The following is a 26408-nucleotide window of genomic DNA, read 5'->3' on the forward strand; positions in this document are numbered from 1 at the left end:
GAAAACATTTGGCCGAAAGGATTCATAAGAATTTCCTTGAAATTTTTTGAATAGCGTGTTTTCGATCATTTATTGCACATTTAATCAAATCCTAATTTTCACCAGTATAATCAAGCTGTTACTAAGTATCAGTGTCGATTTGCACGAAGATAATATGAAAGAAGAGAGGAATGAAGACCACTAGAATCGTCAAGATAAACGCAATGAAACTGAATGATGATAAATACAACAGAATATGCACGAATAAGAAGGCGAAGAAAGCAAGCAGCTCGGTTCCAGTATTTTGATCCCGGACGCCCAAAATGCACAAGTGCCAAAAATCACGAAGCGCCAATCTTTCGAGAGATTTTCCGAGAAAAGGAAATTGTTAGAAATCGGAAAGAAAATCCGGTCCCTGAGTAAAAGCGGCAAGTTGCGGACGAAATCTGTCCAAGAGGCAGTGGTTCCAAATTTCCAGTTGTACAGAATAATTCGCTCATCGAGGGAGGGTTTTTCCGTTTCGTCTGGTTGAAGTGTTGAAATTTCCGTCCGGCAGAGAGGACATGAAATCGCAGAAAAGAGCCGCCCGCTTTCCCAGACCTACAATCTCTTCATCGATTCCTCGAGTTTGGGGTCTTACTTGAATAAGACATTTCTTGCAGAAGCGGTGGCCACAGGAGGTTTCCAATTCCGTCAAGTTTTCCAGACAAATCGGACAATCGTCTGTTCGTAAACTCATCTTATTCGTGATCTTCCGACTCCGATTCTTCCCATTCTAGCGCGGGAAATAATAAGATACCAGAAAATAAGTTTTAGCAAATTTTTATTGAATACAGCGTTCGTGTGAAAACACTACTTTTACTTTGAAGTTATTTTTGTAGAAAGGGTTTTTATTTTCATCCCAGATGACCTCGATTCGGGTTGACTGAAGTTTGTGGGTACAGGAATCCAACAATTGGCTTATCATCCGGTTTATCGAAATGAATAAAAGTCCTTTTCCGCGGACTTTTTGGTTTTAAAATTTTTCGAAAGAGCGGTGCTTCTTAGCGTAAACCGTGTCGAGAGAAAAGGCATCAGTTGGATGAAAACGAGCAAGTAGACGAGAAAACTGACGATCCAGGGTCGTCTTGAGGGCACAGTTCGTCGAGAGTAGCCCGAATCGTTGCGATAGAGCGAGTTGAAATTCCGGAGTTCTTGAGGAATCGGCGCGTCGGTTGAAGTCCAACTCAGAAGTGTCACGACTTCGCGGCAGATTGGACAGAAGAAGGGAACCCACTCTTCTCCCTCGTCTGAAAATTGAACAGAAACAACAGAGAAGAGGGTGAAGAACTTACTTTCGGAATTCTCCGACTCCCACATTTTCAACATGCACCTGAGACAAAACTTATGGCTGCACAAAGTCATCACATATGTAAATGGCGAAACTAGGCAAATCGGGCATTTCTCCAGTTTTCTCGTCTCTTCGTCTGACAGATAGTCGAGGCTCTCTTCAGGCTCGGACGAAGTAGAGGCATACTGGGAGATGTCTGTTCCAGACATTCTTATTTTTCGCACTCTTTACCTATCCGATTCTGGTCCGATTACGATTCGTTTTACATTCGTCTTTAAAATCGTTTTGAATAATACGAAGTAAGAATATCTGAAGTTTATTGTTTTCTCAAGTCAATTGAGATTTCTGCTTTCACTTGAGACAAGTTGTTTAGTCTCGGAATAGAAGTGAGTTAACAAACTTGGTATCATCAATTTTAGGAAAGAAAATAAGAAAATTTTTATTAAAAGAAATCTTCGAAAAATTGGAAGAAAGAAATTTCAATTGAAGAAAACTCGAACAAACAGAAGAGTTAGAGGAGCGAGAATGTTTCTTTTTTAAATTTTATAGTAACGTTGATTTTTTTGTAGAATGATGAAATCTCGATGATTCATTAGAGGGACCGAAGAAAGGGGGAGGATGGGTCACTGAAGAACCGGAATGAAATGGGGCCGGAATGAGACTGGGCGCTAGTATTTTATTCAGAAAACTATGATATGATAAGTTGGTTTTCATTAGCTTTTTGCCCGTTTTCCAACCAAAGTTCAGTCAGAATCAAGGATGAAAATCGAAGATGAGTACTTTAGTAAAGTCGAGCGACAAAGAGCTCATACCACGATCAACATCCCTTGCCAGTAAGTGTCAGCATCCATTAGTTTAGAATTAGAAAGTAAAAAGCCAATAAGGCACTGGTAAGTAAAGCTTTTGAGGCAGAGGTGAATAGTGAAATTACATGGACAATCAGCAACTGTACAAGAAATAAAGGACGATAAAATAATTTTCGGATAAGTTATTGTGGACATAATATTGATGAGTTGATAGTAAAGTTTGAGGAAGTTTCTTTTTAAATAAGTAAATTAAACTAAATCGTGTCGTATTTGAACCTTTTAGAAGTGCATGGGTGTGTGTCGTGCCAATACGAAGTAAGGGCGTCAGTCAAAAAGTTGTAAATGTTCAGGCATAAGAGAATAAGAAGAATAAGTTGAACTAGAAGTTGAGAGAATTGGGAGACACTCAAATGAAGACAGTGGAATTCAATGAAAAAAAGCGGCGATAGGAAGTAATTTAAATTAATTTACAGAAAGCAAAAGTGGTCTTAATTTGGAGCTTTGCATGCAGTTGAATATTTTTTTTGTTATTTGAATGGTACTTATGAGTAAACTCGGCTTTATAATGCTTTAAAAAAGAGGCTTAGAAGTTCTAAGTTAGAACTCATTTTCATAAGTTGATAGTATAGGCTTTAAAGAGTATCAAAATCTTGTTTCTGGACTTTTCAGTCTTCGGGAAAGTATCCAGATCGACGGGCGTAGCGCTTTTCAATGCTATTCGATTGAGGCGACTTTTCGGAGAGCTCAGAGCTATTCGTACTCCTGATTAGGCTCGTACGGGAGGTCAGTAGAGAACGTTCTGTACTTTGCAGAGACTGGCTGATGATGGTGAATGATTGTTAAGAAAATAGGCTTTAGAACAGGCGCTTACCTTGGATTAGCATCGTCCGGGCCGTAGTGATAGACGTGCTTGAAATTTGAGGGGCCGGAAATGAAGCTTGTTTTTCGATTTGCCGCAACAGGCTCTGTTGACATCATTTGGATTCCAGACTCGGGGCCCATGTGCGTCACGTGACGGAAATCAGATGGTCCGGAGATGAGACTCACCTTCCCACCTTCCTGAATTTGACCACGCAGCGACTAAAAATGAAATCATGCTTCTAGTTCACCAATTGCCATTTTACCTTTGATCTTTCAGCATCAGCTGATTTGTAGATAAGTTTCCGCTTTCCGACTCTCTGGAGGTTTCGCTTGCCATTCGGGCGAATCTTCTGTGGTAGATGAATTTCTTCTGACTGAGCTTCAAAATGAAGAATACACAGGCGCTTTTGGTCCTCATCGGAGGTGTGTATCGATAACTGTGCACTTAGAATGGGTTATATTTGAAATCAAATGCAATTACATATTTTAAAATTACGTTTGAAAATTTGAAAATACATGCTGATAGACCCTCGCCTAGAACTTTCGAGAGGTTGAACTCGTTTAGCATTTATTGATTGCATCCAGGTTCCCTTGTACCCATCGTAAATATCTACAGTTGACTCGGTGTAAACAACGACTAAACATTGTGGCTGTTCAGAACCATCATCCAAACGAAGCGTTCTTATTGAAATCGGTGGACTGGTCCACATGATCTCAGATTGGCGAGAACGATTGCTTCCATCGGGCGCTAGAAGTTCCAAGATTAAAAGGTTGTTAAATTTTAGGCTTACAAATGTAGATTCCAAAGGAGGAAGTGCAGACGAGATATTCTTCGTAAGCGGGGCTCAGATCAACAACAGCGAGGACGTCCATTGGTCGGTAATTTAGAAGCTTATAATTATAGTAAGGAGATAGGAAATTTTAACAGACAAATACCTGGTACAAAGGATGGTTATTGTTTTGCGTATTGAGCAAATAAAGCGGCGCAGTTGCCTGTACTGAATAAAAAGCGACTCCCGTTTCGGTACCAATACAGACGCGGTCGTTGAATATTTCAAGGAACTGAACGTGAGCTTCGCAGGGAATCTCCTTGACCTTGCGATAACGGGGTAAAGACGTCCGAAGCTCCGTCGAGGGAAACATTTCATATACAAGAACATGTTTGGGTTTCGCAACAGCGAGCAACGCTACTTGCCCGTGCTTATACATCCCTAGAATTGAGTTCGTAAGAGGTAGAATAGCAAAAATAACCTGTTGCCATATTATAACATCCTCTGGTCTCCTCGAGTTTTGGCGGCTCTTGGTCATAATGGCCGCTGATAGCAGCAGAAATCGGAAACAATCGGACCGTTTTTCTGTTTCCAGAAATAATCGTGATGATATCAACATCGAGACACAGTCGGATGTCCGAAACACGCTTGTCTGCTATCCTAACAAATTCATCTTTTGCCAATTCTGCACAATAAAGCCCATCATCGGTGCCAAGAAGAACTCGATTTCTGTCGATAACTTTGGCACAGTGAGTGTTTTTGATAAGAACCAAGTTTGGATCGTAAATTTCGAAGAATCCCAGCGATGGGACCAGCTCAGTCCGATGCTGAAAACAAATAACGATCAGTTACTCAGAACGAGTCTAACCTTCATCAACAAGTCGTGCATTTTCTTTATCGCAGAGATCCATTTTTGCCTGTCTCCGGCACCACACATTATTAAGAAGGAATTGAACTGGAAGGGAACAGATTCGAAAACTGTTCTGTTTATAGAACATGAGCTCAACTTGAAGATATTGGGAAGGTCTCGTTTATTTGCATGGATAACGTCCTAAAATGAATTTGAAAAAAAATCTAATTGAAAAAAAGATTTACCTGTTGGACAACTTTTTCAACGGTTAAAAATCGATCTTTGAGATCAACGACAATATTTGGCACTTGTAGAATTTCCTGATTTTTTGTATCTTTCAGCGGAAACATGATCAATCGGTTTCCAGTAATGACGGCGAAGTGCTTCTGCCATCCCTTTTTCACCCCTTTTGGCTTGGGAATAGACACGTAGCCGCTCATGACTGTGCCTTGATTTCTGGCAAGATCGATCATTTCAAATCCAACTTGATTAGGCCAGGTTTGATTTTCTTCGGATCCGGGGCAAAGTTGAGGCGCGTCTTTGGCGCAACTAATATGACAAGGAAGCCAACACTCGCTGCAAATGACGCCTTGTCTCCATAAGCCTATTTGAAAAGTTTTTTATCTTGAAAAAGGTAGTGAGTTACCTGTCATGTATGTAGCGCAGATTTGGCATTGAGTTGGCTCTGAAAATGTCCGAACCATGAACAAGTGTTGCTTCGCTGGAATACCCCGCGCTGGTATATTATACAGATCTCTGTCCGTCAGTTTTCCAACTTGAGACGGCGCAGACTTTTGCCCGACGGGACTAGAGCGACCAGATCGAGAGTCAGAATCTTCATATCCAAATCGACCATTGTCTGGATAAGGCGAATGATCGGATACGCTGTGATGATAGGAGCTTTGCTCGATGTCCTGTATCTTCATCCTGGCTTGGGTGAGATCTTGCTCGACTTCTTCAAGCTTTCTTCTGAGGAGGGTGTTTTCATGCTCTACTTCCGACGTTTTCTGGAGTTGCGTCTGAAGAGCGCTCCTCAGATCCAAAATCTGAGCGTTTTTGACTTTTGTTTGACGTAGCGTCTTCCAGTTTTCTAAACACAAGTGTCAGTACTAAAGTTCCATTAAGGCGGAACTGATAGCTAACAAGCTAATCAGCGTTGTATTTCCTACCTTTAGAGTCGCCCGGGGTCACTTGAGTTTTTGCATTTTGGACGTTGTTTTCAAAATGAGCGATAGGTTCTTCTGGGTTTTCTTTGCGAGCTTTTCGAATGGACTCAAGCTCATCTGACATTCGAATGGCAAGATTGTCCAGATAAGAGCGGGCGTCCTATAAATATTAGATGCAATTTAAACGGAAATTAAGCCCCTAGAAAGTACCTTTTCATCATGAACCCACTGAATAATAGAGCGCAAATGCTCTTCCCATTCACTTCTCTCCGCGACGCCTTCATTTTCTTTGGCTTTTTGTTCTTCCAAGTCTTTCAAGTTCTGTCGAAGTGCGACAAGCTCTGCAGTCGCTTCTTTTAGCTTTTCTTTCGTTTGAGAATGGTCGTTTTGAAGCAGCTCGAATTCGTTTGTCGAGTTTCTGTAGATTTGTTCTTTTTCGTTCTTTTCTTCTTCAACTTTGTGGCGGAGATCGTTGATTTGCTCCTCGTACTCGCGTTTTGTCTTGGAAATTTCTAATAAGTGGTTTTGCGAGGTTTCTTCTAGACGCAAATTGACGGCGTCGAGCTCGTGTTGGAGGTGTTTGACTTCTTTGCCTTTGGTGCGATGGAAAGCCGACTCGTTGGAAAGCTCTTCGAATTTGGCTTGTAACGTGATGATACGCTGCTGATCATTAAGCTGCTGCTGCTGTACAATATTAAGCTCGTCGGAAAGTGAATTTTTGGAATGTTCAGAGCTGCGCAGCTCCTGCTGCAAGTACTCTATTTTTGCGTTCAAGTCGCGCTCGTAACTTTCATAATGCTGGATTTTTATCTGGTCGCGGTTCTTCTCATTTGATAACGTTTCAAGTTCTTGTTCTAAAGATGATATTTTCGTTTGTAGCTCGGTCGCGCTTTGTTCACGCTCTGAAATCTCAGACTTTTGGGAGGACAGCCTCGATTCTAGCGTTTCAAGGAGTTTCTGAAGCTCGGAGGACTCTTTTCGTGATGATTGTTTTTCAAGTTCAAGCGAACGTACTTTGTCCTCCAGATCTTTTATTTCTTGCGTGTCGGTATTTCTAGCTCTTGATTCGGATTGCCGGCTGGATGCTCCAGCTCCAGCGTTAAACAGTCGCTCCATTCCGCAATCGGATAGTCTCGACTCTCTGTTGAAAGAGAAACCGACAAAAGGAAGATCTTTTCCCGAGAAAGTAGCATTACCGAGACTTGGTGGATGAGCTTCTATTCTGGCATCTTCATCGTCGACATCAAAATTTGACGTGTCCGTTTCTCCAACGATTTCTGGAACATATGGCGGTCTGATGGACTGCAAGTTGTCCCAAGCTATTTCAGCGAAGAAAGGGTGCGATTTGAACTCGTCGATTCCAATCTGACCCATTCGCGTGCTTTTATCGCAGATAAGACCTCTAATGAGCTCCTTTGTGGCTTCTGAAACTTCAATCTCATCATCTGGGATGGAGAAACGTTCGGTGTGGTTCATAATCTTGCAGTAAGTCTCTGCCAGACCTTCAGCGTAAAAAGGCGTCTCTCCGAAAAGCATTTCATAAATACAGACACCCAAGGACCACCAGTCACATTCCTTGCCATATCTCCCGTGGCCGTCTTCATTAGCTTGCAAGATTTCTGGCGAGATATAGTCTGGCGTGCCTACTGACGTGCGTGACCAGATCGTCCCGTCTCGACGCATTCGTAGACAAGATCCAAAGTCTCCGAGCTTGATATGGCCGCGATTGTCTATGAGAACGTTGTCTGGCTTTATGTCTCGATGAACGTATCCCATTCCGTGCAGTGCATCGATGGCGACGACCATTTCCGCGGAGTAGAATCGAGCAACGTGCTCTTCAAGAATGTCGTCGTGCTTGGAGATGAGAGTCAACAGATCACCGCCAGCGTAGTAGTCCATAACAAAATAGAGGTACCGCGGGTCTTGGAATGCGAAGTGTAGCTTTATGAGCCAGGGACTATCACCGCGCACTAGAACGTCTCGTTCCTCTCTGTAGCAAGCAACTTCCGCTCGCTGGAGCATGTCCCACTTTGATAGCGTCTTCATAGCGAACACCTTTTTCGAGCCCTTCATTCGAACAACGGCGACTTCACCAAAAGCGCCTCTGCCGATGACTCGGACTAAATCAAAGTCCGATCTTCGTATCCTGAGCTCGTTGACCTTCTGGGTGAAGGCTCGCGACCAGTCGAGGAATTCCGAGACATGGCGCTCGTTTTTGATGTTTGAGACTGTAAGTTCATTGTGGATAAGTTGCAGGACATCCAGGAGTGTCTCGTATGAGAATCCATGTACTCGTTGGTCGCCACTGTCAAGTGTCTTCAAAACTCATTTAAGTTTACCAGTCAAGGGGCGGTATTTACCGTTGCGCATAAAACTAGTTGTTCAAGTAGTTGTAATCTGCTACTTGGAGGCGAAACTGCTACATCTGACATATTAAATGTCCGAGATTTATGTTTTCACTTATGTCCGATCTCAATTCGACATCTATAAATTCTGGGCTCAGATTTCGCGACGTGAAAAATAAACATTTAACGTAGAAACAGTAGAACTAAAAGTGTTTACAGAAAATAATTTCATGATTCAAGTATAAAAATATGCCTAGCGACATCATACAGTTTTGCAGTTTTGAAGAAAAATAGCTTGATCTTTCTTTCTGTAATAGCTGTATTTATCTGGGAACAAGGCCTCGTGATTTAGGGAAGTTTTGGTCGGTCGCTTTGAAAGAGCTTCGGGAGGATTTTGAACTGTGGTGCGATTTCGACGATTTTTGCCGATTGGAACTGCTTCTAAAGACTCCTGGAGCTGCTTGAATTACCATTTCATCTGGTTCCGGCTCTCCACCCCTCTCAAGACTGAGGAGACCTTGTCCATCTGGATCCGGCCCTTCCCAATCCCTCGTTGTTCGCGTTGGCAGTTCTAGTTCGAGAATAAGGATATTGTCGCATCGATAGCGAGGGTTGGTCGGTTCTTCAATTGCCATGTCCCGTGAAAATCGACTCATTGGTCTTCGATTGCCAAGAGCGCTTACTGGACGCTTCATCATCGTATCCATCCCAGAAGCAAGCGGCTGAAGCGAGAATTCAATGATAAAAGAACAGAGCTTAGAGATACCTTTAGTTTCCAAATATCTTTGTCTTTGTCGAAGTAGGCGCGACTCTCGATTTTGGCGACGTCTGAAGGCTGAATGAAATTGTCTAAAAACACGGAGCAAAGTTTGCTCTCGCGCATCAGCTGATCCAGGTTTTGTTCCAGCTCTCTCATTCGATTCCTGTGCTCTTCTTGTATCTCATCAATCTCAGCCTTTCCAAAGCGTTATTTGACGAAACATGATGTGATCTACCTTTGTGTTCTGTAGTTTACTGTAAATTTTCTTCAGTTTTCTCGTTTTTATCTCGACTTCTTGTTGTAGCGTGTTAAAATTTTCCCTCGCATCTTCTTCCTTTTCAGCTGCTTCTTCTAGCTTCAGTTGAATTTCTCGCTCTTTCAACCTTTGTTCCGCTAGTTCTTTCCTTTTCACCTCTAGTTCCTATAAAACAACCTATTTTTAGCACTTGTTTTCACCCGCATTAGCCTCATTAAACATTCAAAATTATAATTTACAATCTGACCTTTTCTTGCTGCGTCGTCCGGTCCAGAATCGTAACTCCGCCGATAAGAAGCTTTTCTTGCATTGTTTTTAGCTTTTTCTCCATTTGCTTTTGATTCTCTTTTTGCTTTTCCAGCTCTGAAAAAGAGAGTTTTGCCAAAGAAAAGAGATTTTTAAGCTAGCCTACTTTAACTTTTATGTTTCTGAAAAGAACTGGCGACTTTTGAATTGCTACAGAAATACTGCTACGGAAAATCAAGTAGTTTGGTAGTAGAATGTATTTCCAAACTGCGGAAATAAAAAAATATTCACGCAAGATATGGTTATATTTGAAGAATATACGGTCTGTATTCACTTCTTACCAAATAAAAGTAAATAACCACCTGATTAATTATTCTAATTTTGAAACCGAAATGACAAAACAAGGAAACCTTTTGCTTTCTTTTTTGCTTCTTTGATAAGTTTTGCCTTTTCTTCTTCTGTTTGGTGTTTCGCTTCTTCGATTTCTTTCTTTTTGAGTTCGAGAACTTCTTCTTCAGACATTCCACTTATTCAAGCTCTACGATTCCTTCAGAAAACGGTTTCTTGCGCTAGAATCAAAGAGCTTTTCCTAGGAATTCCGCCTCTGCCGGCGAGTTTCTGTTTGAGCTTCTCAATTTCTTCCTGAAATTCTCGGAGCATCGCATCTTTCGGGTCCTCGTTGATTTTCGGAATGTTCTTGATACTTTTCGCTCGATTCGCATAACGCAGAGTCGTGATTGTCTCGTCGTAATTAAAGTTGGCTATAAAAAGGCGGATAAATGCACAAGCGTCTTGAGTATCTCAAAGTTTGACATGCAGTCATTATTCGGATTCTTCTATTCTTTTATTCTGAGTTCCAATTTTACCTGGGCCAAGATTGGCGATCATAATTGTCTTTGCATTTCCACCCAGCGAGTCTTGAAGGAGTCTGGTCAGCTTCGAGTCTCTAAAATTGACCATGAAAGTGAAAATAATTGATTAATCGTATCAAACCTGTAGGGAATATGTCCTCGGCCATCGACCAGCGCAGAGATGACGTTTCCAAGTGCAGATAACGAAAGATTAATTTTCGTCGCCTCCTTGAGACGCTGACCAGCGGCGCCAGTCTTCGCCTGCCTCTCCGATCCCGCCAAGTCGACCATGTTGAGCCGCCCGACGCGGATGTGATCTTCGCCGATTGCATTCTGAGATCATCAATTTGATGTAGAGGAGAGCGCTTTTACCTTGCTTGAGCACTCGATATTGATGGTGAAGATTGCATGAGATCGAGAAGAGTGCTCGTTCATGTTCGTCGCGCCGACTGAACGATTTTGATTTCCAACGTTCATCACGTGCTCAATGTCTTGCACATTTTTCACGACGTAAGACTATTATCGCGGTTTTTGACAATTGTCATCATTTAGCGTCTTAGAATTGCATCTTTTCGCTGATACTCCAAGCCGCTTGCGGCTTCTCGTGTTTTGATGATCAAAAGAATAAAGAGAATAATAATAAGAAAGTAAAACCGGTGCCAATAAGTCTTTAACTTGTACACCAGTGTCTGCTCTTTCTTTCAGCGCCAGTCTTTTCGTCTGATCTTTTGAGAGTAAATCCCGGATTTCTTCTTGATAGATTTCAAGATAGCTCGCTCGGACAAGGTATTTTTCATCTTTGGTTCGGGAAATATGCGTGAAGATATGGTCAAATGCTCTGGGAATCATCCCTTTTAGCGCCTGATCTGATCGTACTCCTTCCATTGTAAAGGTCTTTCCTGTGCCAGTTTGGCCGTAAGCAAAGACCGTTCCATTGAAGCCCGAGAGGACAGAATTCACCAGTCCTCGGAAGTTTTCTTCGTAGAGTTCTTCTTGCGTCGAGTCTGGCCCGTAAACGGAGTCGAAGGTAAATGTTCTCGTTCGCTCGGAATCGGCGTTGTGCACTTTTGGATTCGTTATCGACAACTGGCAGATTTTCTGGTCGATTTGGACGATTTGTTTGTGTCCCTGCTGCTGCTCTTTCGAGGACATTGGGCGGCATCGCACGAGTACGCGAACGCAATCTTCATCCCGCTTACCCATTTTTTATTTCTTCCACGATTTTTCAATATTTCAATTCTTTCTCGATTTCTTTCTGAAATAATCAACTATTAGTAAAAGTACAGAGAATAATTCAAATTTATTTCTCTTCGTCTTAGTTGCGGCATTTTCAAAGCAAATTTGCTCGAGACTGGGCAGTGCTCGTGTCTTCTTATCACAAAAAATGCTGATTCATGACGATCAATGCAAGTGACTTTATTTTCATTTTTTTTCAAATTTAAATCATTCAAGCTGTTGAATTTTCAACTGTGACGTGTGTTTCTGGTGCTTGAGTTTTCTATCTTGTGATTTTTGAAATAATGAATCACACGTACAGTTGTCAAATTACTGCAATTACTCGACAACAAAATCGTGACTAAACAAACAGTGAAAATTCGTACTGTAGTAAGAGTTTCTCCTCTAAGTAAAAGCTGAATATAAAGCTGTTAATCCCTAGAATCTCCTATCGGCGATCCTTTGAATTGAAAGATTTTTCTCAAAGGAGTGTTTATTGGCTACGATGCGCCAATAGCGCCTCGTTCAGTCAATGAACTGTAGTAAACTGGAAAGTGATAAGACGGAACAATCCATCTACAGATAGTCTGCAAATCGTTCGCAATGATTGACTGATAGTTTTATAAATTTTTCAAGTAGTAATTATTCGTCTTTTGAAACAATCAACGGAAATCTGGCTAAGTCTCGCTAGCATCGTCAAATTGTTAACACTTTACAATAGAACAGCAAGACAAGTTCACCATCAACTTTTCCCACTCAGTTGACGGAGCGTGAATTTCGAGAATCAGGAGATTCTCAGAGTTCGTAAATTTTCAGAGGGCAGACAACCTACGCGCGCGCTTATTGGCCGCGTCAGAAATTCTGTCTAATTTGCTGAAAAGGACCTTCCACTCAGTTCACCCCACAAGGAATAAATGAGCAAGACGAAGAGCTAAAGAGAAGAAGAAAAAAATGGGAGGCTACTTCTCGAAAAAAGACCAAAAGGAGCAAAATTTTGCGAGTTCTCAAGACTACCAGAGCGGATTCAAAGTTCCTGCCGAGCCAAAGACTCTTTACAGACCAGACGTTTTCGTTGATTTTTATCAGTCAAACCTTTTCAAGGTAAAATAAACATTGCTATTACTTCATTGACTGTATGAACTCACTCAGGACGCAGATGGATGCGAAGCAAACGAATTCTACGTCCAGGCAGGTTCGGGTAACATGTACAAAGTGAAACGATCCAAGCTGAAACCCGTCGGCTTGAAAGAATACGCCTGGCCAATGCTTGCCCTTACTTGGTAAGACGAAAGAATCTAAAGTAAAAACTTCCTTCATTAGCCCAATGGTTGTTTGCGAAGAAGACTCGTTGATGACCTACGTCCGTCGAAGATTCCACTATGTCGATCGCTACCCATCAGACTATATCTTCGACAAGTGAAAACAAAAAAATGAGAAAACACCAAAAGCGCCCGAAGCAGCAGCTGCTAAGGACGCCACTAACACATATGTGTGCGTTCAAAAAAATATGTTCCTGTACTGTTCTGTACTCTTATCGACATTCTTCAATCTTCCTGTACTTTCTATAAAAACACTACACATTCAAATTTACAAAATCATTTCTAATAATGTCTATTTTAGATTATAAAAAAGGGGATGAGTAAAACGAGCGACTCAATAATGCGAGTTTTGTCGCCGACAATTTTACAGAGTGTGCACGATTTAATTGATAAGGGAGGAAAAACGCCGTCGAACAGAGTTCTCGATCAACTGCAGGAGAATTTTCCTCGTATTCCGAAAGAATCATTGTACTCGATATATTCTCAACGCATCAGAAATAAATATGCAGCAGGTAGATCGAAGATTCTAGTTCAAAAATATTTAAATTCGAACTTTTAGCTGGGAGGAAATTGACAGATGACGATTACTGTGACAAACTGTACGATGTCTACAAAAAGAGAGTCGAAGAAGGCCTCAAAATCAATCAACGGAGACAGCCGGTGATCCCAAAACTCGCAGAAGAGCGAGGACTTTTTCCTTGGATGACATTCAAAGCGATTGCGACACGATTTCTAGCGGAAGAAGCTGGCGCTAGCGTTTCGAAGAAGATTATTCAACAATACATCAAGAATCCGCATTCGATCAAGAATGTTCAGCTCCAACTAGAGGCGATAGTTTGCTCAACACAGGACCAGCTACAGGGAATTATTACTGATTCATTGAGGCACGTTGTTGGAAAGGACTACGAGCAGATTCTTGAAAGGCAGCTCAAAGAGGTAATAATTTCTTCCCTTTTCTTTCAGCCCCTAACCTTCATATTCAGAAGAAAATCGCGTATATTGACGAAGAAGCCCAACGACGAATGGGCCAAGACGTTACTCCTGATTTCCGGCTGACGGTACCTATAGCTATAAACGGAAAACCAGTTTGTTGGATCGATTCAAAAGCCCTCTTCGGCGACGCTAAAAGCCACAAATCTTACCTGGACACTCAGCTGCTATCTTATTGGAATCGCTTCGGCCCTGGACTCGTTATTTACTGGGCTGGCTACGAAGAGAACATAGAGAAACTCGCTCCCGAAGTACAAGTTGCCCATTTTCTGCCAAACTTTGAACACCCCTTTCAGTGATTCGAACATTCCACTTTTATTCAAATTTTACTCAAATCGATCAATTTCAGAGCTGCAATCATGAGCGAGTATCAGAAGCTTTCAAGGCCGAGGCTATCGAGCTCCAGAACGCTGGCCACAGACTTCGAATCGATTCAATCATCAGCACCACCACTGCCGGATCTGGTCATCCTTCTTCTTGCACTTCTGCCGCGGACATCATGTCCGTTTGCTTCAAAAAGGTTTGAACTTCGAAGGCAATTATATTCTATCTCTTTATGCAACTTTCAGTACATGCGATACGACGTCAGCAACCCAGGAGACGCTGCTGCCGATCGATTCGTCCTTTCCAAGGGCCACGCTGCCCCAGTTCTTTACGCCGCGATGAAGGAAGTCGGTCACTTGACCGAGCCACTCACCAACCTTCGAAAATATACATCTGATCTCGAGGGCCATCCGCCAGTGACCCTTCCATTTGTCGATGTCGCCACTGGTTCGCTCGGCCAGGGTCTCGCTAACGCTTGTGGAATGGCTTGGGTTGGAAAGAACGTCGACAAGGCCCCTTACAGAGTCTTCTGCATGATGGGAGATGGTGAATCGGCCGAAGGATCCGTCTGGGAGGCGATGCAGTTTGCCTCTCACTACAAGCTTGATAACCTTTGTGCCATCATCGATGTCAACCGACTTGGACAGAGTGAAGCGACTGCTCTTGGCCACGAGATGGAAATTTACAGGTAATTAATGCTGTGAAAATTTTATCGATCAATTTAAATCAAGAGCGCGAGGTGAAGCCTGGGGAATGCACACAATCGTGATCGATGGTCACGATGTGAACGCCATCGACAAGGCCTTCCATGAAGCCGAGATTACTAAAGGAAAACCCACTCTTATCGTTGCCAAGACTTTCAAGGGTAAACACATGCCCGAGCAGGAGGATCGTGACAACTGGCATGGCAAGCCCATGAGCCAGGACTTCTGCGACAAAATCAAGAAACACATCGAAGGACTCATGGAAGACACTGATGCCAAAATCTCCCCTCGAGCTCCAGTCGCCGCTGTTGAAAACAGATCCTTCGCCACTGATGTCAAGCTCTCCTCCCCACCTAGCTACGAGAAGACTGACAAGGTTGCCACTCGAAAGGCTTACGGAACCGCTTTGACCAAGCTCGGCGACTCCTGCGATCGGGTCATCGCTTTTGACGGAGACACAAAGAACTCTACCTTCTCCATCGATTTCATGAAGAAATACCCCGAAAGATTTGGCGAGTGCTTCATCGCCGAGCAGCTTCTTGCTGGTGTCACTATCGGTGCTGCTTGTCGAAACAGAGCTATTACCTTTGCCTCTACTTTCTCGGCCTTCTTCTCCCGCGCTGCGGATCAGATCCGAATGGGAGCTATCTCCAAGACTAACGCCAACTTTGTCGGCTCCCACGCTGGTGTCTCCATCGGAGAAGACGGCCCCTCTCAGATGGCTCTCGAAGATCTTGCCTTCTTCCGCGCCATTCCTGGATCTACCGTTTTCTACCCATCTGATGCTGTCTCCTGCGAGCGAGCGGTTGAAATCGCCGCCAACACTGAGGGTGTTTGCTTCATCAGAACCTCTCGGCCAGCCACAGTCAATGGTGCTACGCAAATTTATCTCCACCTCATAAATTATAATTTCAGTCCACGCTAATGATGCTGAATTCGCAGCTGGAAAAGCTCACTTTGTCCGAAAGGGTAAAGCCGCTGCTATTTTCGGATCTGGAATCACTCTCCACAACGCTCTTGAAGCCGCCGAGGCCCTCGCAAAGGAAGGCATTGAGGTACTCAACCATAGAAATGTTTCTCTAGCAGATCCGATTCATTAGGTCTCCGTCATTGATCCATTCACGATCAAACCAATGGACGTGAACGCCGTCAAAGAAGCCGTCGCAGAGACCGGCGGCAAGCTCATTACAGTCGAAGACCATTACGCTTATGTAAGTCACTAAAATTGAATCCAGTTAACTGAAGTAATGTCTCTCAGGGTGGTCTCCACTCTGCAGTCTCCGAAGTCGTCTGCTCTGAAGGCCTCGGCGCCAAGGTCAAATCGCTCGCTGTTCCCGGCGTCTCCCGATCCGGTAAGGCCGCCGAGCTTATGGCCGCTGCCAAAATTGATGCCGCAGCTATCATCGAAGCCGTCAAATCTTTTTAATTTCGCTCCATGACAAGAATAATCATCGCCTCCTGAATCAACCCCTTCAAGAGGCGCGACAGAACTGCCCTGACAAAATTATGTTTCGTAAAGTTACAATACTCTAGAAAAATTACGTGTTCTCCTTCGCTCGGAAAGTTCAAATTCATTTGCCACGCAACATTGGTGCACCAATAATTGCTCTCTGATTCAATTATACTGTCGCTCATGCAATGAAATAAAATCAGATTGAGCTCTATCTTTACACTTTCAACGTTTCTATGTTTGAAAGAATAATTCGGGAAAAAAGCAGTTGTACTGAAAAATATAAACTGTAATTCAGCCATGGTGGCTTCATTCTCTGCCGAGGTTCGCTGTATGATGTTCGTTTTTGGTGATATTGAGACCCCTTCCATTGAGTCTGCCCAGGTCATCGAGGAACTCGTCCGTCTTGAGATCAAAAGGGTCATTGCGGACACTTCCATCGTCGAGCCATCGATCTCAGATATCCTTTTTGCTCTCAGACACGGATCTCACTTGTTCAGCAGAATAACTTTCATTTAAAGTCAGTTGAGATCCATCACGTAGATCACAGAAGAATCTAATTTTGAGGATCGTTAAGTTTATGCACGCGCTTGATACCGGAGGGCGAGGTGCGTAATCATGCACTCTGAGAAGTGTCTAACAGAAACGAATTTAGATAAAGCCAGTAAACAAGATAGAGTCGGAGAAGTTCTTGAAGCAATTGGAATCTGGGACTTTAAGAAGTCCATCCAAAGAGAACTTAAACGATATCCGAGTCATGATCCGTTGAAGCTAAAGAAATTGCAAATCATGTCTGATAGAATAAATGTTCTTTCGGCCCAAGAATATGAGCATCATGTTTATTGTCAACGAGCATCCTTTTATGGATACGCAACTCAACAGAGAAATAATATCTTCAAGACTAATGATGCGGTAGATTCAAGATGAGGTTAATAATATTCACATTTCATTTCTGCTCATTTGTTTATCCAATTACATTCTAGTCATTTGACATATTGACCCCAGTAAAAAGAATTTCCCGTTGAAAAATCAGAAGATGGAAAAATATGGCTTCGTAAAACGGAAGGTCAAGGTCGAACGCTTTCTTGACTTCTTACGAGGAACCGACAAAGCAAAAATTCAACTGTCAGATATCGTGGTAGAAGCTTTAATTTGTTTGGCGAACGAGCTTGTGCTTCTCTTGGTAACAAACGCTCTCAAAAGGAAGTTTTATTTTACTGTTGATGGTACGTTATCCTGATCTGATGTAGTTTCTCAGTCAAAATTTTAGAGCAAATTCTTGACGGAGGCATTCAACCGCGCAGCATAAAAGCTGTGCACGCCCTTCTTCGTGATCCAGCCAGTAATAAACAGCTGAGCCTCATTAAAAATAGCAAACAATCAGGGGACCAGTCAATTTTTCTTCTAGCTAACTTTTAACCTTCTTGTTGTGCTCATTTCTGATTTAATACTGCCGAATCCACTTAAATTTGAGTAGTCTCAAGTCTGCATTATTCAGATTTTGTTGGCCTCGATCAGTTGGCTACAAGTTGAATTCCCCCGGGCGGTGGGTACCGAAGCTACTCGACCGGAAAATGCTTTACAGGTTAGTTGCAATTTCAGCAGCGCAGAAACCTGAGCTCATATTTTGTAGAGAGCAGATTCAGACGCTCAAGAACTGGAACTCGCGCTGGGGAAGTTCTGAGCAAGTTTGCGCTATTTATTCTCTGGCGCAGTTACTCACCAGAGATATCGACAAGAAATTCGTGATTACGATCTTGTCCGAATTGGCTAACAATGTCGACGAAGATACGAGAAGCTTGGAGGGCGCAGCGAATAACTCACTTTGGTCAGAGCGGCTTCTGCAAGAAGATGCGCCGAAAATTGCGTCTGCTCTTATTGATCACCTCCCCTTAGTGAAAGGAAATTCACTTTCGCAACGCTACATGGATCTTGTGAGCAAAGTGCTCAAATTTGCAATCAAGGAAGAGAAACTGCTTGAAGAGTCTCGTCAGATTCTCTCCATCGCCATTATTCACCCAATGTTCAAAAACGACCAACGCGACCTCGAGAAGTTCGCTGCTCTTCTCCAGAGCAAGATGATATTCCGCGAGCAGAGGGAGGAAAAGATCGAAGTGACGAGCTCGGACGAATTCTCAGAAGAAGAGTTTCTCTCTGATAATTTTATTAGCTCCAGCGACTCGGATGACCCAAATGAGTTCGCTCATCTCGATCATATCAATACATTCCTCGATCCGGACAGGTATCATTTTAATCAAAAAGCATTATTTTAACAGAAAAATTAGCGGAATGGAAGACGTACCGAACTGGCTGAAGTCGTTGCGCCTGCATAAATACCAATATCTTTTTGCGAAGCTGACTTACGAAGATATGTTGGCGTTGACAGAAGATAGACTAGGTGAGTGCAACCTGATTTCTTAATATTTTGTAATACTTCTCATTTCAGCGGAACAAAATGTGACAAAAGGCGCGAGGAAGAAAATTGCTTCTTCAGTTGCCAAGCTCCGGCAGCGCTCAAATAAGCTCCGAGAAATCGAAAAAGACATTCCAACATATGGTTCGGCGCTATCAGCTGGAAAGCTTCGGGAAAGGCTGAAAGAAATGAAGGAGATTATCGAAACCCCACTAAAGCGACCTGGTAGCGTATTTCATCTCGCTATTTTATTATTTTTCGATTTATTAAGTTGCGAATGAAGAAGATTTGCCTGGTCAATTTACAAGTGCCCTTGGAAAACTCTACGCAAACATCCATTTCTATGAAAGCGACGAAGAGAACTTGAAAACATTCGTTGGAATCGCAGAAGATGCAATGAGAAAAGCTTGTCTGACTGAAGCGCAGCGTGAACAGATTCGAAATTGGTACGAAAAGATTTACGCTATCTATCAGCACATGCCAAAGGTAAACAAGAAAAAAGTTGACTGAATCTCAGCTCTTAATTTCAGCGGAAGCCAAAAATGTCTTCGCTCCAAAATCGCCGAATCCCGTCTCGAGGAGGGTCGAATTCTCGTGGAAAGTCTCGGCATATGCGAGGAATTAGCCAGCCAGCAACGCAAGGACAGAATCAATCTCTTCCTTGGACCAACCCATACAATAATTTCAACAACGCCTCTGGCTCCATGTCACCAAAAATATTCCACAAAAGAGCTTCTAGTCTCGATGTCACCCACATGGTTCACCATTCAACAAGGTTCCAATAGCAAATTTAAAGAATTTTTAACCGGGTTTTCTAGTCATCAGTCTCAAGAGTCCCTAATCCAACACAGTTCACAGCAGTCACTAACTCGTCCTCATGTAAGACTCATGCCACTGATTGATATTTGTGACGTTGTTTTTAGCCATCCCTTCAAAGCTCGACAGCGTCTCTTACTGGAGATTTCAGCAACAGATATGATCCTGATTCGAACATTTCCAACTCATATCTCTATCTTCCAAGCTAGAAAGAAAAGAAAGTTCATGTTTGTGCACCATTCAAGTCAAATGGGTTGACAAGCCATTTACGCCATTTCGTTTTCAGAACTTGAATATTTTTGGACAAATTGGAGCGGAACCAAAAATGCGGCGATGACTAGCGAATCGAGTAGAGCAAGTGGTTTTGTTGGACGTAAATTTACTCTTGGAAATGGCCCACTTGCTACAGTACGTCGGATAAACGATTACTTCGACGATGCAGACTCCATTTCGCAAGCGCTCGCTGATCTCGTCGGGCTATTCGATAACATGAAATTCAGAGAGTATAGGTACTTTCATTCATTAGCACTATTCATTTATTCAAGCATATTTTAGTCCTGACGAAGACGACGAGTATATTATCGAGGAGACTCGGCTAACAGCGAAGCCAAACGACACTTTTAAGGCTATCAAACAGTCCTTCCAATTACTAAATCATACTCTGAACAAATCCGATGCGTACTCTCGCTTCTCGCGCCGAGAGGGAGCGATCTTTCTCGTCGACCATCTTCTCACTTGCCAGACGCCCAATTTCCCCACGATGATGGGCATGCTCAATATGCGCAAGAAACAGAAGTTCCACAAAGATTTCCCCGTCAACAAACCGAACAATTGTATTCGCCTTCAACCGGAGATGAAGAAAGACCCTCGTAAAGATCTAAGAGAATTGAGGAAAGAAGCCGGCGATCTCCCACTCTTTATGTCCCTCGAGATTATGCCCAGGTCGATTACTAAAAAAGAGGAGGACATGGAAATTACGATGATTCCTGGAAAATTAAACGGAAAGGGGTCGAGAAGTGAAAATTTAACGAGGAGACGGCCCAAGAACCCCCCGCTGAAGCAAATACCCGACAAAGCTAATCACCGTAAGAAACAAACTGGATATCCATTACAATCACTATTTTTAACAAAAAATCAAGAACGAAAGAGAGCTTCCGGAGAAAAAGCCGCCGAACGGATATCGGTTATCAACAGATCTAAAAAGGTTAAATTAAAGTAAGTTTCTTCTTTACCTTTATCACTGCTACACTTAATAAATTATCTTCATCTACGAACATCTTGCTTCTTCGTTGTCACTTTTTGTCAGAATTTAAAGCTGCAATTTATGTCTACCTTCAGGAAAAAACTCAAGCTTCCAGCTGGCATCAGTAGTCGGAAATTCAGGCGAATGAGACAGTGCTCAGTTGTCATCGAGCGACTCGATCCCAAGAAATACAAAAATTTGCTCTTGAACTAAAAGATCCCCTGCTCGTATCAGCTCCAAGTTGTGACTCGTTCTTTTTTTTGTTGCTCTAGCGCGTTCCTTATAAGACTAGCTGACTTGAAGGCTTCGTTCAAAATGGATAAAATTCATTCAAGAAGTAAACTTATTTTAACGATTACAGTGCACGATATTTAAAAAATAAAAGACAAACCATCAAAATTTATAGCGAGAAGATCAAAGCCTTGCTAAGTTAGGCACTGGTTTTTCTCTCTCATCTCAACTATTTTTCTTCGAAAAAAATACGTTTGTTCAATAAGTTTGATTTATTGTTTTCATTCGCAGATCAGGAAAAGTCTGTGTCGTCTGTAAAAAGTGATGTTTGTGTTTCTGTTGTAGTGTGTTTTGGATGTATGTTTGTGTGGAGTGGTGATGGAGGTGGTGGTTTTTGTGTTGTTTTGTAGTTCTGTAGTGTGAGTAGTTTTGTGTGCAAGTGAGTTGTTGGTTTGTCTGAGAGTAATTTTGTGATAGAAGTGGTTTTGTACTGTAGAAGAGAAGAAAGTGAAAAAAGATAGAGTTTGGTACTACCAAATTGGTAGAAGTAGAAAGAAAGAACTTATATACACATAAATGATAAATATACAAGCATGCGCTTCTCCAGATGCTCGAGTGTTAGTGGAATAGCTTAGTAGGGTTAGTCGTGCTGTTAGTTTGTACAAATTAGTAAAGCTGGTGGGGTTAGTTGTGTTAGTAGATTGTTAGTAGGGTTAGTAAATTGTTAGTGAGTTTGTTCGAAATCAATTCGAAGGCTGAGCATTCAGTCAATGCAAGTCATGTTCACGCTTGATGTTACGTGCCCCTCGATAAACTTGGTTGAAATCAAGTGTTCTTCAAGATTTACAGGTTCTGCACTCTGAGCAGGATCAAGTTTGTCCAGCAGGATATCAGGATGTTCCAGATCACTCAGAGGCTAGACAAAATAATAAGATAAGAATTTCAGCTAAAATTTCACCTGAGAGACCCGAACGATGAAGGAAAAGCCGCGAACTTTTGAAGTGACTGGAGTTGAGTTGTAATCTTTGTTCGTCAGAACAACTCTTGATTTACTCGAGTCGATCTTGGCAATTTCAGCAACTTCACTTGAAAATGTTGCCATCGTGATATTTCTGGGAATAATTTTAGATAATATTTGAGTGTTTAGTCTACCTCGAAAAGTTGAGCACAACAGACCAGCCGTTGCTTGGGAGCTTCATTGGGTACTGAAATCGAACAAGAAGTGCAGAGTCGGTTGTTGAAGTTGTGTTGTCAATATCTCGTTCAACAAATTGAACCATTCCTTTTGGCTGTGGTGATGCGTAGGGACAATCTGGTGAGCACATGAATGTTCCGAGACCTTTCATGTTCCACCGGAAGTTGTCTGGGATTTTCTTTGAAAGTGGCGTGCATGTAGCCTTAATTTTTTTCGGCAGCTTGCCTCCTATAGAATAGTTAAAGGTAACTATCTAATCGAACTTCTTACCAGGAATAGTGGGGCGCAAAAACATTCCTTCTGAACATGCGATGAGGCAACTTGACCCTCTGAACCCAGGAAGATTTCCTCGACAGCTCTTAACAACAAGTCCTGTGTTTTCAGGAAGTTGGTCTTCGGTGCAATCCTTCTGCGCGATCGTTTTCCTTCCACAGATGTAGCCTCTTTGCTCTTGACATTTAGCAGATATCCATTTTCCTGGTTGATATCCCTTTGCACTGGCAGTTCCAAAGTAAGCGCAGTTCAGTGCCTCTTCTGATGGCTTTGTTGGCTCTGATGAGTGCCAGTTGCTGTAGTATTTGCCGGAAATTGGTTGACCATCAGCCCATTGAAAAAGTGTCGGAATTTGTTCGGCTCTCTTGAGACCCAAATAAAAGTCGCCATTGATACCGGTTCGAGCGAGCTCCGTCATCAGAGCTTTTCGTTGAACATCACTGTCGATCTTGGCAAGTTGTTTGTCAATCCCCTCGCAGTCTGCAACGGCTTCTTGGTAAGTTCTTGGGCGAGTGAAAATTGTCCACGACATACCAAGGGTAGGATCTGTCAAGTGGAACATAGTGTCTTTGACAGCCCAGTTGAGCCTGAACCCAGCAAACTCTGTTCGAGCATCTGACGTGAACTGGATCTTTAGGGTCTTTCTCGTGAATGTATAAATCTCAGGTTTCTTGCCACAGATAATTCTGTCTTCTGTTGGATCAGAGGGCGGGCTGAGAGAAGAGTCTTCCGAGCTTATTTTGACACTATCATATTGACAGTTTTCTGATTCTTCCAGTTCAAAACCATTGTCGAACCAAACTTGAACGACTTGTCCTTCTTGGAGTTCGCCAACGTCGATTGTCCATTGGCAGTCTGCATTGCTTTTGTAAACTGCCGGCTGTCCCGGTTTCATTGGGCCCATTGGAGAGGGGAAAGAACCAGTCACTCCGTTTGCAACTGTTACTCCGCAATTGTCATCTTGTTTGTTTTCAGCGACTCTCCAGGTTGCATTGAAACCAAGGCCTCCATCAGAAAGATCGGAGGTGAAGATGACCGTCATGGTGTTTCCTGAAGATTGATAAGGGAGCTCACGTGTTTGATTTCCGCAAAGACCTCCAGCAATAACGAAGTCTTCGTCTTCATCAACCCAGTTATCGTAGTCTTCATCATATCTCAACGATCTTCCATTTGATCCAGAGTCTGTGCCGCTTCCGATCCACTTTTTATGAATGCCATCAAGAATTTGTACCCGATCGAATATGCAGTTCTCGTGCTCCTCGATGTCAAAATCGGTGAACTCCAATTCAACTTGAGATCCCTCTGGAACAGTGATTGTTAGGCTTATTAGATGAAAACTTGGCCCATTTTTCTAGCTTAGTTTAGGGGTCATATGTTACAGATTTAGAAAGCCCAAAATCTGAGCTTTCATTTGGGCACCAAATCAAGGGGTCTGGTTTATGCCCGCAAGGCAATTCATGAGACCGGAAGTTCCGAAATCGGCACTAGATCTCTTCAATCGAATTTTTCAGTACCGGTAGTCACTCGAAATGTCTCCAGAATAGGCGCGTTAGAAAGCCTAGTGTCTGAGCTTTCCAAAACGCAAATAAAATCTAGCTGCCCTGCTACATAGTGGCCGCTAGGGGCGCTAGAAACTCAAATTTGGCACCGTAAATGGGATTTCTTGCACTAGAACTTGCTTATTTGGTCGAAATTAAAGGTTTGAATTCGTTAATAAAGACGTAAACATCTCAGAAGTGACGTTTAACAGTGACAAAACCAACCGGTTGAGACCAAGATTATCCCGTTTTCTTCCTAGAAATCCTTAAAATTCACTATTCTAGCGCCCCTAGCGGCCACTAGGTAGCAGGGCAGCTAGATTTTATTTGCGTTTTGGAAAGCTCAGACACTAGGCTTTCTAACGCGCCTATTCTGGAGACATTTCGAGTGACTACCGGTACTGAAAAATTCGATTGAAGAGATCTAGTGCCGATTTCGGAACTTCCGGTCTCATGAATTGCCTTGCGGGCATAAACCAGACCCCTTGATTTGGTGCCCAAATGAAAGCTCAGATTTTGGGCTTTCCAAAACTGTGTCATTTAACCCCTAAACTAACTTATAAAAATGACCCGAATTTTCATCTAATAAGCCTAGTGATTGTCCACGTGCACTGAAGATGATCATGGTAAAAAGAAGTCTCGTTGTTCGTGAACTCATTCCCGATCGTAATCGTTCCATCATAGCCAATAACGTCTCCGCCACAAGCTATGTTAGTAGTTTGCTCAGTGTAATCAGTGTCGTCAGTCCAGTTGCCATTGATCATATCGTCGATCCAATCTCGCACAGAAGCAATTTTTGCATAGAGTCCTGGTTTGTCCTCGTCCCCACAGCCTGTGCCAGAGATAACTCCGACCAATTTTGGCGACTCGCCCTCAACGCAAATCAGTGAACCCCCGCTGTCACCCTTGCAAGTATCGATTGTTCCGTCGCCGTTTCCAGCGCAGAATAAGGAATCGTGTATCGTTCTGTTGTATCTCGTAGTACTGTTGCAATAGGCATCCTCGAAGATATCGACATGCGCTTCTTGAAGTCTACCTTCGAAAGAAGAAGAATCAGTCGCATCAGTAAGACCCCAGCCAGCGACGTAGCAGTCTGCAGTAGTAGTGTTCGTGTCTAATGCTTCATCCTTTTTGAGGTTATAATACAGTTCAGGTCGTATAAAATTCTGAGAAAATAAAACTCATAAAAGCTTTTACTAGGGAACACCTCATTCCTGAGCTGGAAGACAAATCGGCGCTGTAATATTTCTGTCACTAAGATCCAATGAGTCTGTTTTGTAGCGAAGTAAGCAGAAGTCATTCTCAAATTCTCCTTCCTCTGTTCGCATGAAGTCCTTATGCTTCAAAATTTGGTCTGGATAGTAGGTTTTTTCATCTCCAGTATCCAGATACTGGTCGTAGTCGTTCGTGACGGTTTCATAAGCGTGAGGATTTGGGCCTTGGCAGCACTGGGCTGCAGTAAGTACCCAGTTTTCCGAAAGAATTGAACCAGAGCAGCCAAGTCTAAATAATAGTTGTTCACAAAACAAAGTCGCTGTTAATCTTACTTTGGGAATCGAACAAGCCATGTCCATCGATCTTCGACAGCATTTTTACCTCCGATGACACGTTCTTCTTGTTCCTCTTCCTCTTCGTATTTGCCCTTTTTCTTTTTCTTTTTGGCAACACGTGTTGAACGAACCATCGTTTTGTAGAATTTTTTCTTCTCTTTTTTGCTAAGAAGCAGATCTTCATCTGGCTCCTCTGGTTCTTCCTCCCATTCCGAGTAAAGAGAAAGTGATTGAGGAAGATAGACATCTTGAAGCATGAATGTTTCTCGGTCTGGCAATTCTAAGACAGTTCCTAAAAATCATATTAAATAAATATAATATTTTATGTCACTAGTCGCAACTTTCTACCGCCAAAAAATTTTTATGGTTCAACCCTAAATTTTAGGTCCTAAACTCCAAGATTTTTGATAGAGCTTTTTTAACTCACGTATTATACATTCAAAAGCAGAAAAAATACATTTTTAAAGAAGTCTTTTAACCTCTATAGAGAGTTTTACTGAAAAAGATTTGAACCTGAACCTTCGAAGGTTGTGTCGATTCTCCCGAGTCGGGAAGCAGATCTTGAAGACAATCCCGTATCGTCGGGGGCCCATTTTGTTCCCATATCTGCACATGTCTGCAAGGGGTCATCAGCCTCGGAACCGCTTCTTCCAGCAATACCACCTGATGCAGTCGCGTGAGCTTTAAAAAAAGTTAAAAAACAGGCATCAGAATGTCTCTAACTTACCTACTCCACAAAAGACTGAGGAATAACTCGCTATCCTCATCGATTTTGTTCAATCTTGTAGGATTTCTTTTGATGCAGTTCGGTTGAACCTTTTTTTCTTTTATAGACTAGCACTTGAGATATATTTCCGCTCATTTCAGTCGTAGATGACAGCGCGCACTTGAAATGTCCGACATCCCGGAGACAGTTTCCGAGATTTT

The 26408-nt window shown here is 42.6% G+C and overlaps 10 protein-coding genes across 10 annotated transcripts; 6 read left to right on the forward strand and 4 right to left on the reverse strand.

Annotated features, from left to right (window-relative positions):
• Positions 1-785: 785 nt before the first annotated feature.
• On the reverse strand, positions 786-8248 carry LOC145704086 (serine/threonine-protein kinase MRCK alpha-like). The gene is made up of 14 exons (XM_081781520.1): positions 8123-8248; positions 5973-8078; positions 5766-5922; positions 5243-5686; positions 4842-5200; positions 4615-4797; positions 4228-4573; positions 3913-4187; positions 3768-3867; positions 3511-3724; positions 3240-3420; positions 2987-3195; positions 1314-2934; positions 786-1268 (listed from the first exon to the last, which is right to left on the reverse strand). The coding sequence occupies exons 1-13, from the start codon at positions 8192-8194 to the stop codon at positions 2781-2783; spliced, it is 4800 nt and encodes a 1599-aa protein (XP_081637646.1). The 5' UTR covers positions 8195-8248; the 3' UTR covers positions 786-1268; positions 1314-2780.
• Positions 8249-8276: 28 nt separating this feature from the next.
• On the reverse strand, positions 8277-11475 carry LOC145704087 (kinesin-like protein KIF3B). The gene is given in 9 exon segments (XM_081781521.1): positions 8277-8829; positions 8874-9062; positions 9103-9288; positions 9371-9486; positions 9780-10130; positions 10236-10315; positions 10363-10553; positions 10593-10736; positions 10881-11475. Coding segments are annotated over 9 exon segments (2199 nt in total). The 5' UTR covers positions 11424-11475; the 3' UTR covers positions 8277-8430.
• A 548-nt stretch (positions 11476-12023) lies between these two features.
• Positions 12024-13020, forward strand: LOC145704089 (uncharacterized). Its single transcript, XM_081781523.1, has 3 exons — positions 12024-12536; positions 12585-12715; positions 12756-13020. Exons 1-3 carry the CDS (start codon positions 12387-12389, stop codon positions 12853-12855), a joined length of 381 nt encoding a protein of 126 aa, XP_081637649.1. The 5' UTR covers positions 12024-12386; the 3' UTR covers positions 12856-13020.
• Positions 13021-13059: 39 nt separating this feature from the next.
• Positions 13060-14068, forward strand: LOC145705970 (CDAN1-interacting nuclease 1-like). Its single transcript, XM_081783475.1, has 3 exons — positions 13060-13266; positions 13314-13690; positions 13738-14068. The coding sequence occupies exons 1-3, from the start codon at positions 13071-13073 to the stop codon at positions 14041-14043; spliced, it is 879 nt and encodes a 292-aa protein (XP_081639601.1). The 5' UTR covers positions 13060-13070; the 3' UTR covers positions 14044-14068.
• A 28-nt stretch (positions 14069-14096) lies between these two features.
• On the forward strand, positions 14097-16436 carry LOC145705969 (transketolase-like protein 2). The gene is made up of 6 exons (XM_081783474.1): positions 14097-14264; positions 14314-14756; positions 14800-15644; positions 15688-15827; positions 15873-15983; positions 16031-16436. The coding sequence occupies exons 1-6, from the start codon at positions 14244-14246 to the stop codon at positions 16196-16198; spliced, it is 1728 nt and encodes a 575-aa protein (XP_081639600.1). The 5' UTR covers positions 14097-14243; the 3' UTR covers positions 16199-16436.
• A 29-nt stretch (positions 16437-16465) lies between these two features.
• On the forward strand, positions 16466-17684 carry LOC145705971 (uncharacterized). The gene is made up of 4 exons (XM_081783476.1): positions 16466-16699; positions 16764-16830; positions 16878-17448; positions 17493-17684. The coding sequence occupies exons 1-3, from the start codon at positions 16523-16525 to the stop codon at positions 17147-17149; spliced, it is 516 nt and encodes a 171-aa protein (XP_081639602.1). The 5' UTR covers positions 16466-16522; the 3' UTR covers positions 17150-17448; positions 17493-17684.
• A 38-nt stretch (positions 17685-17722) lies between these two features.
• Positions 17723-19738, forward strand: LOC145705840 (protein Smaug homolog 2-like). Its single transcript, XM_081783336.1, has 8 exons — positions 17723-17807; positions 17856-18464; positions 18508-18620; positions 18669-18860; positions 18907-19121; positions 19166-19410; positions 19454-19514; positions 19559-19738. The coding sequence occupies exons 1-8, from the start codon at positions 17797-17799 to the stop codon at positions 19658-19660; spliced, it is 1548 nt and encodes a 515-aa protein (XP_081639462.1). The 5' UTR covers positions 17723-17796; the 3' UTR covers positions 19661-19738.
• On the forward strand, positions 19698-21093 carry LOC145705842 (uncharacterized). Its single transcript, XM_081783339.1, has 4 exons — positions 19698-19960; positions 20007-20536; positions 20591-20666; positions 20790-21093. The coding sequence occupies exons 1-4, from the start codon at positions 19785-19787 to the stop codon at positions 20905-20907; spliced, it is 900 nt and encodes a 299-aa protein (XP_081639465.1). The 5' UTR covers positions 19698-19784; the 3' UTR covers positions 20908-21093.
• An 85-nt stretch (positions 21094-21178) lies between these two features.
• Positions 21179-25116, reverse strand: LOC145701721 (uncharacterized). The gene is made up of 6 exons (XM_081778938.1): positions 25113-25116; positions 24538-25051; positions 22391-23715; positions 22078-22348; positions 21884-22037; positions 21179-21841 (listed from the first exon to the last, which is right to left on the reverse strand). Exons 1-6 carry the CDS (start codon positions 25114-25116, stop codon positions 21689-21691), a joined length of 2421 nt encoding a protein of 806 aa, XP_081635064.1. The 3' UTR covers positions 21179-21688.
• On the reverse strand, positions 24917-26329 carry LOC145705843 (uncharacterized). The gene is made up of 5 exons (XM_081783340.1): positions 26209-26329; positions 26001-26162; positions 25479-25773; positions 25139-25434; positions 24917-25051 (listed from the first exon to the last, which is right to left on the reverse strand). The coding sequence occupies exons 1-4, from the start codon at positions 26246-26248 to the stop codon at positions 25140-25142; spliced, it is 792 nt and encodes a 263-aa protein (XP_081639466.1). The 5' UTR covers positions 26249-26329; the 3' UTR covers positions 24917-25051; position 25139.
• Positions 26330-26408: the final 79 nt, after the last annotated feature.

This window comes from Oikopleura dioica, chromosome PAR (genome assembly GCF_907165135.1).
Source record: "Oikopleura dioica chromosome PAR, OKI2018_I68_1.0, whole genome shotgun sequence".
Lineage (NCBI taxonomy): Eukaryota > Metazoa > Chordata > Appendicularia > Copelata > Oikopleuridae > Oikopleura > Oikopleura dioica.

Excerpts from the sequence above, each read along its gene's own strand:
- LOC145704086 (XM_081781520.1), bottom strand. The coding sequence starts at position 8,194 with ATGTCAGATGTAGCAGTTTCGCCTCCAAGTAGCAGATTACAACTACTT. Across the intron at positions 5,687-5,765 it reads GACCCCGGGCGACTCTAAAG|AAAACTGGAAGACGCTACGT; the intron begins GTAGGAAATACA and ends ACTTGTGTTTAG. Across the intron at positions 3,868-3,912 it reads ATAACCATCCTTTGTACCAG|CTTCTAAATTACCGACCAAT; the intron begins GTATTTGTCTGT and ends TATAATTATAAG.
- LOC145704089 (XM_081781523.1), top strand. The coding sequence starts at position 12,387 with ATGGGAGGCTACTTCTCGAAAAAAGACCAAAAGGAGCAAAATTTTGCG. Across the intron at positions 12,537-12,584 it reads ATCAGTCAAACCTTTTCAAG|GACGCAGATGGATGCGAAGC; the intron begins GTAAAATAAACA and ends GAACTCACTCAG. Across the intron at positions 12,716-12,755 it reads CCAATGCTTGCCCTTACTTG|CCCAATGGTTGTTTGCGAAG; the intron begins GTAAGACGAAAG and ends TTCCTTCATTAG.
- LOC145705970 (XM_081783475.1), top strand. The coding sequence starts at position 13,071 with ATGAGTAAAACGAGCGACTCAATAATGCGAGTTTTGTCGCCGACAATT. Across the intron at positions 13,267-13,313 it reads CAGAAATAAATATGCAGCAG|CTGGGAGGAAATTGACAGAT; the intron begins GTAGATCGAAGA and ends TCGAACTTTTAG. Across the intron at positions 13,691-13,737 it reads TTGAAAGGCAGCTCAAAGAG|AAGAAAATCGCGTATATTGA; the intron begins GTAATAATTTCT and ends CTTCATATTCAG.
- LOC145705969 (XM_081783474.1), top strand. The coding sequence starts at position 14,244 with ATGTCCGTTTGCTTCAAAAAG. Across the intron at positions 14,757-14,799 it reads CACGAGATGGAAATTTACAG|AGCGCGAGGTGAAGCCTGGG; the intron begins GTAATTAATGCT and ends ATTTAAATCAAG. Across the intron at positions 15,645-15,687 it reads TCGGCCAGCCACAGTCAATG|TCCACGCTAATGATGCTGAA; the intron begins GTGCTACGCAAA and ends TTATAATTTCAG.
- LOC145705971 (XM_081783476.1), top strand. The coding sequence starts at position 16,523 with ATGGTGGCTTCATTCTCTGCCGAGGTTCGCTGTATGATGTTCGTTTTT. Across the intron at positions 16,700-16,763 it reads CAGATATCCTTTTTGCTCTC|AGATCACAGAAGAATCTAAT; the intron begins AGACACGGATCT and ends GATCCATCACGT. Across the intron at positions 16,831-16,877 it reads GCTTGATACCGGAGGGCGAG|ATAAAGCCAGTAAACAAGAT; the intron begins GTGCGTAATCAT and ends AAACGAATTTAG.
- LOC145705840 (XM_081783336.1), top strand. Across the intron at positions 18,465-18,507 it reads ACATTCCTCGATCCGGACAG|CGGAATGGAAGACGTACCGA; the intron begins GTATCATTTTAA and ends CAGAAAAATTAG. Across the intron at positions 19,122-19,165 it reads TCTATCAGCACATGCCAAAG|CGGAAGCCAAAAATGTCTTC; the intron begins GTAAACAAGAAA and ends TCTTAATTTCAG.
- LOC145705842 (XM_081783339.1), top strand. The coding sequence starts at position 19,785 with ATGACTAGCGAATCGAGTAGAGCAAGTGGTTTTGTTGGACGTAAATTT. Across the intron at positions 19,961-20,006 it reads ATGAAATTCAGAGAGTATAG|TCCTGACGAAGACGACGAGT; the intron begins GTACTTTCATTC and ends AGCATATTTTAG. Across the intron at positions 20,537-20,590 it reads ACCCGACAAAGCTAATCACC|AACGAAAGAGAGCTTCCGGA; the intron begins GTAAGAAACAAA and ends CAAAAAATCAAG.
- LOC145701721 (XM_081778938.1), bottom strand. Across the intron at positions 22,038-22,077 it reads GTTGTGCTCAACTTTTCGAG|AAATATCACGATGGCAACAT; the intron begins GTAGACTAAACA and ends AATTATTCCCAG. Across the intron at positions 21,842-21,883 it reads TCATCGTTCGGGTCTCTCAG|CCTCTGAGTGATCTGGAACA; the intron begins GTGAAATTTTAG and ends TATTTTGTCTAG.
- LOC145705843 (XM_081783340.1), bottom strand. The coding sequence starts at position 26,248 with ATGAGGATAGCGAGTTATTCCTCAGTCTTTTGTGGAGTAG. Across the intron at positions 26,163-26,208 it reads CTCAGTCTTTTGTGGAGTAG|CTCACGCGACTGCATCAGGT; the intron begins GTAAGTTAGAGA and ends CTTTTTTTAAAG. Across the intron at positions 25,435-25,478 it reads TGGCTTGTTCGATTCCCAAA|ACTTGGCTGCTCTGGTTCAA; the intron begins GTAAGATTAACA and ends ACTATTATTTAG.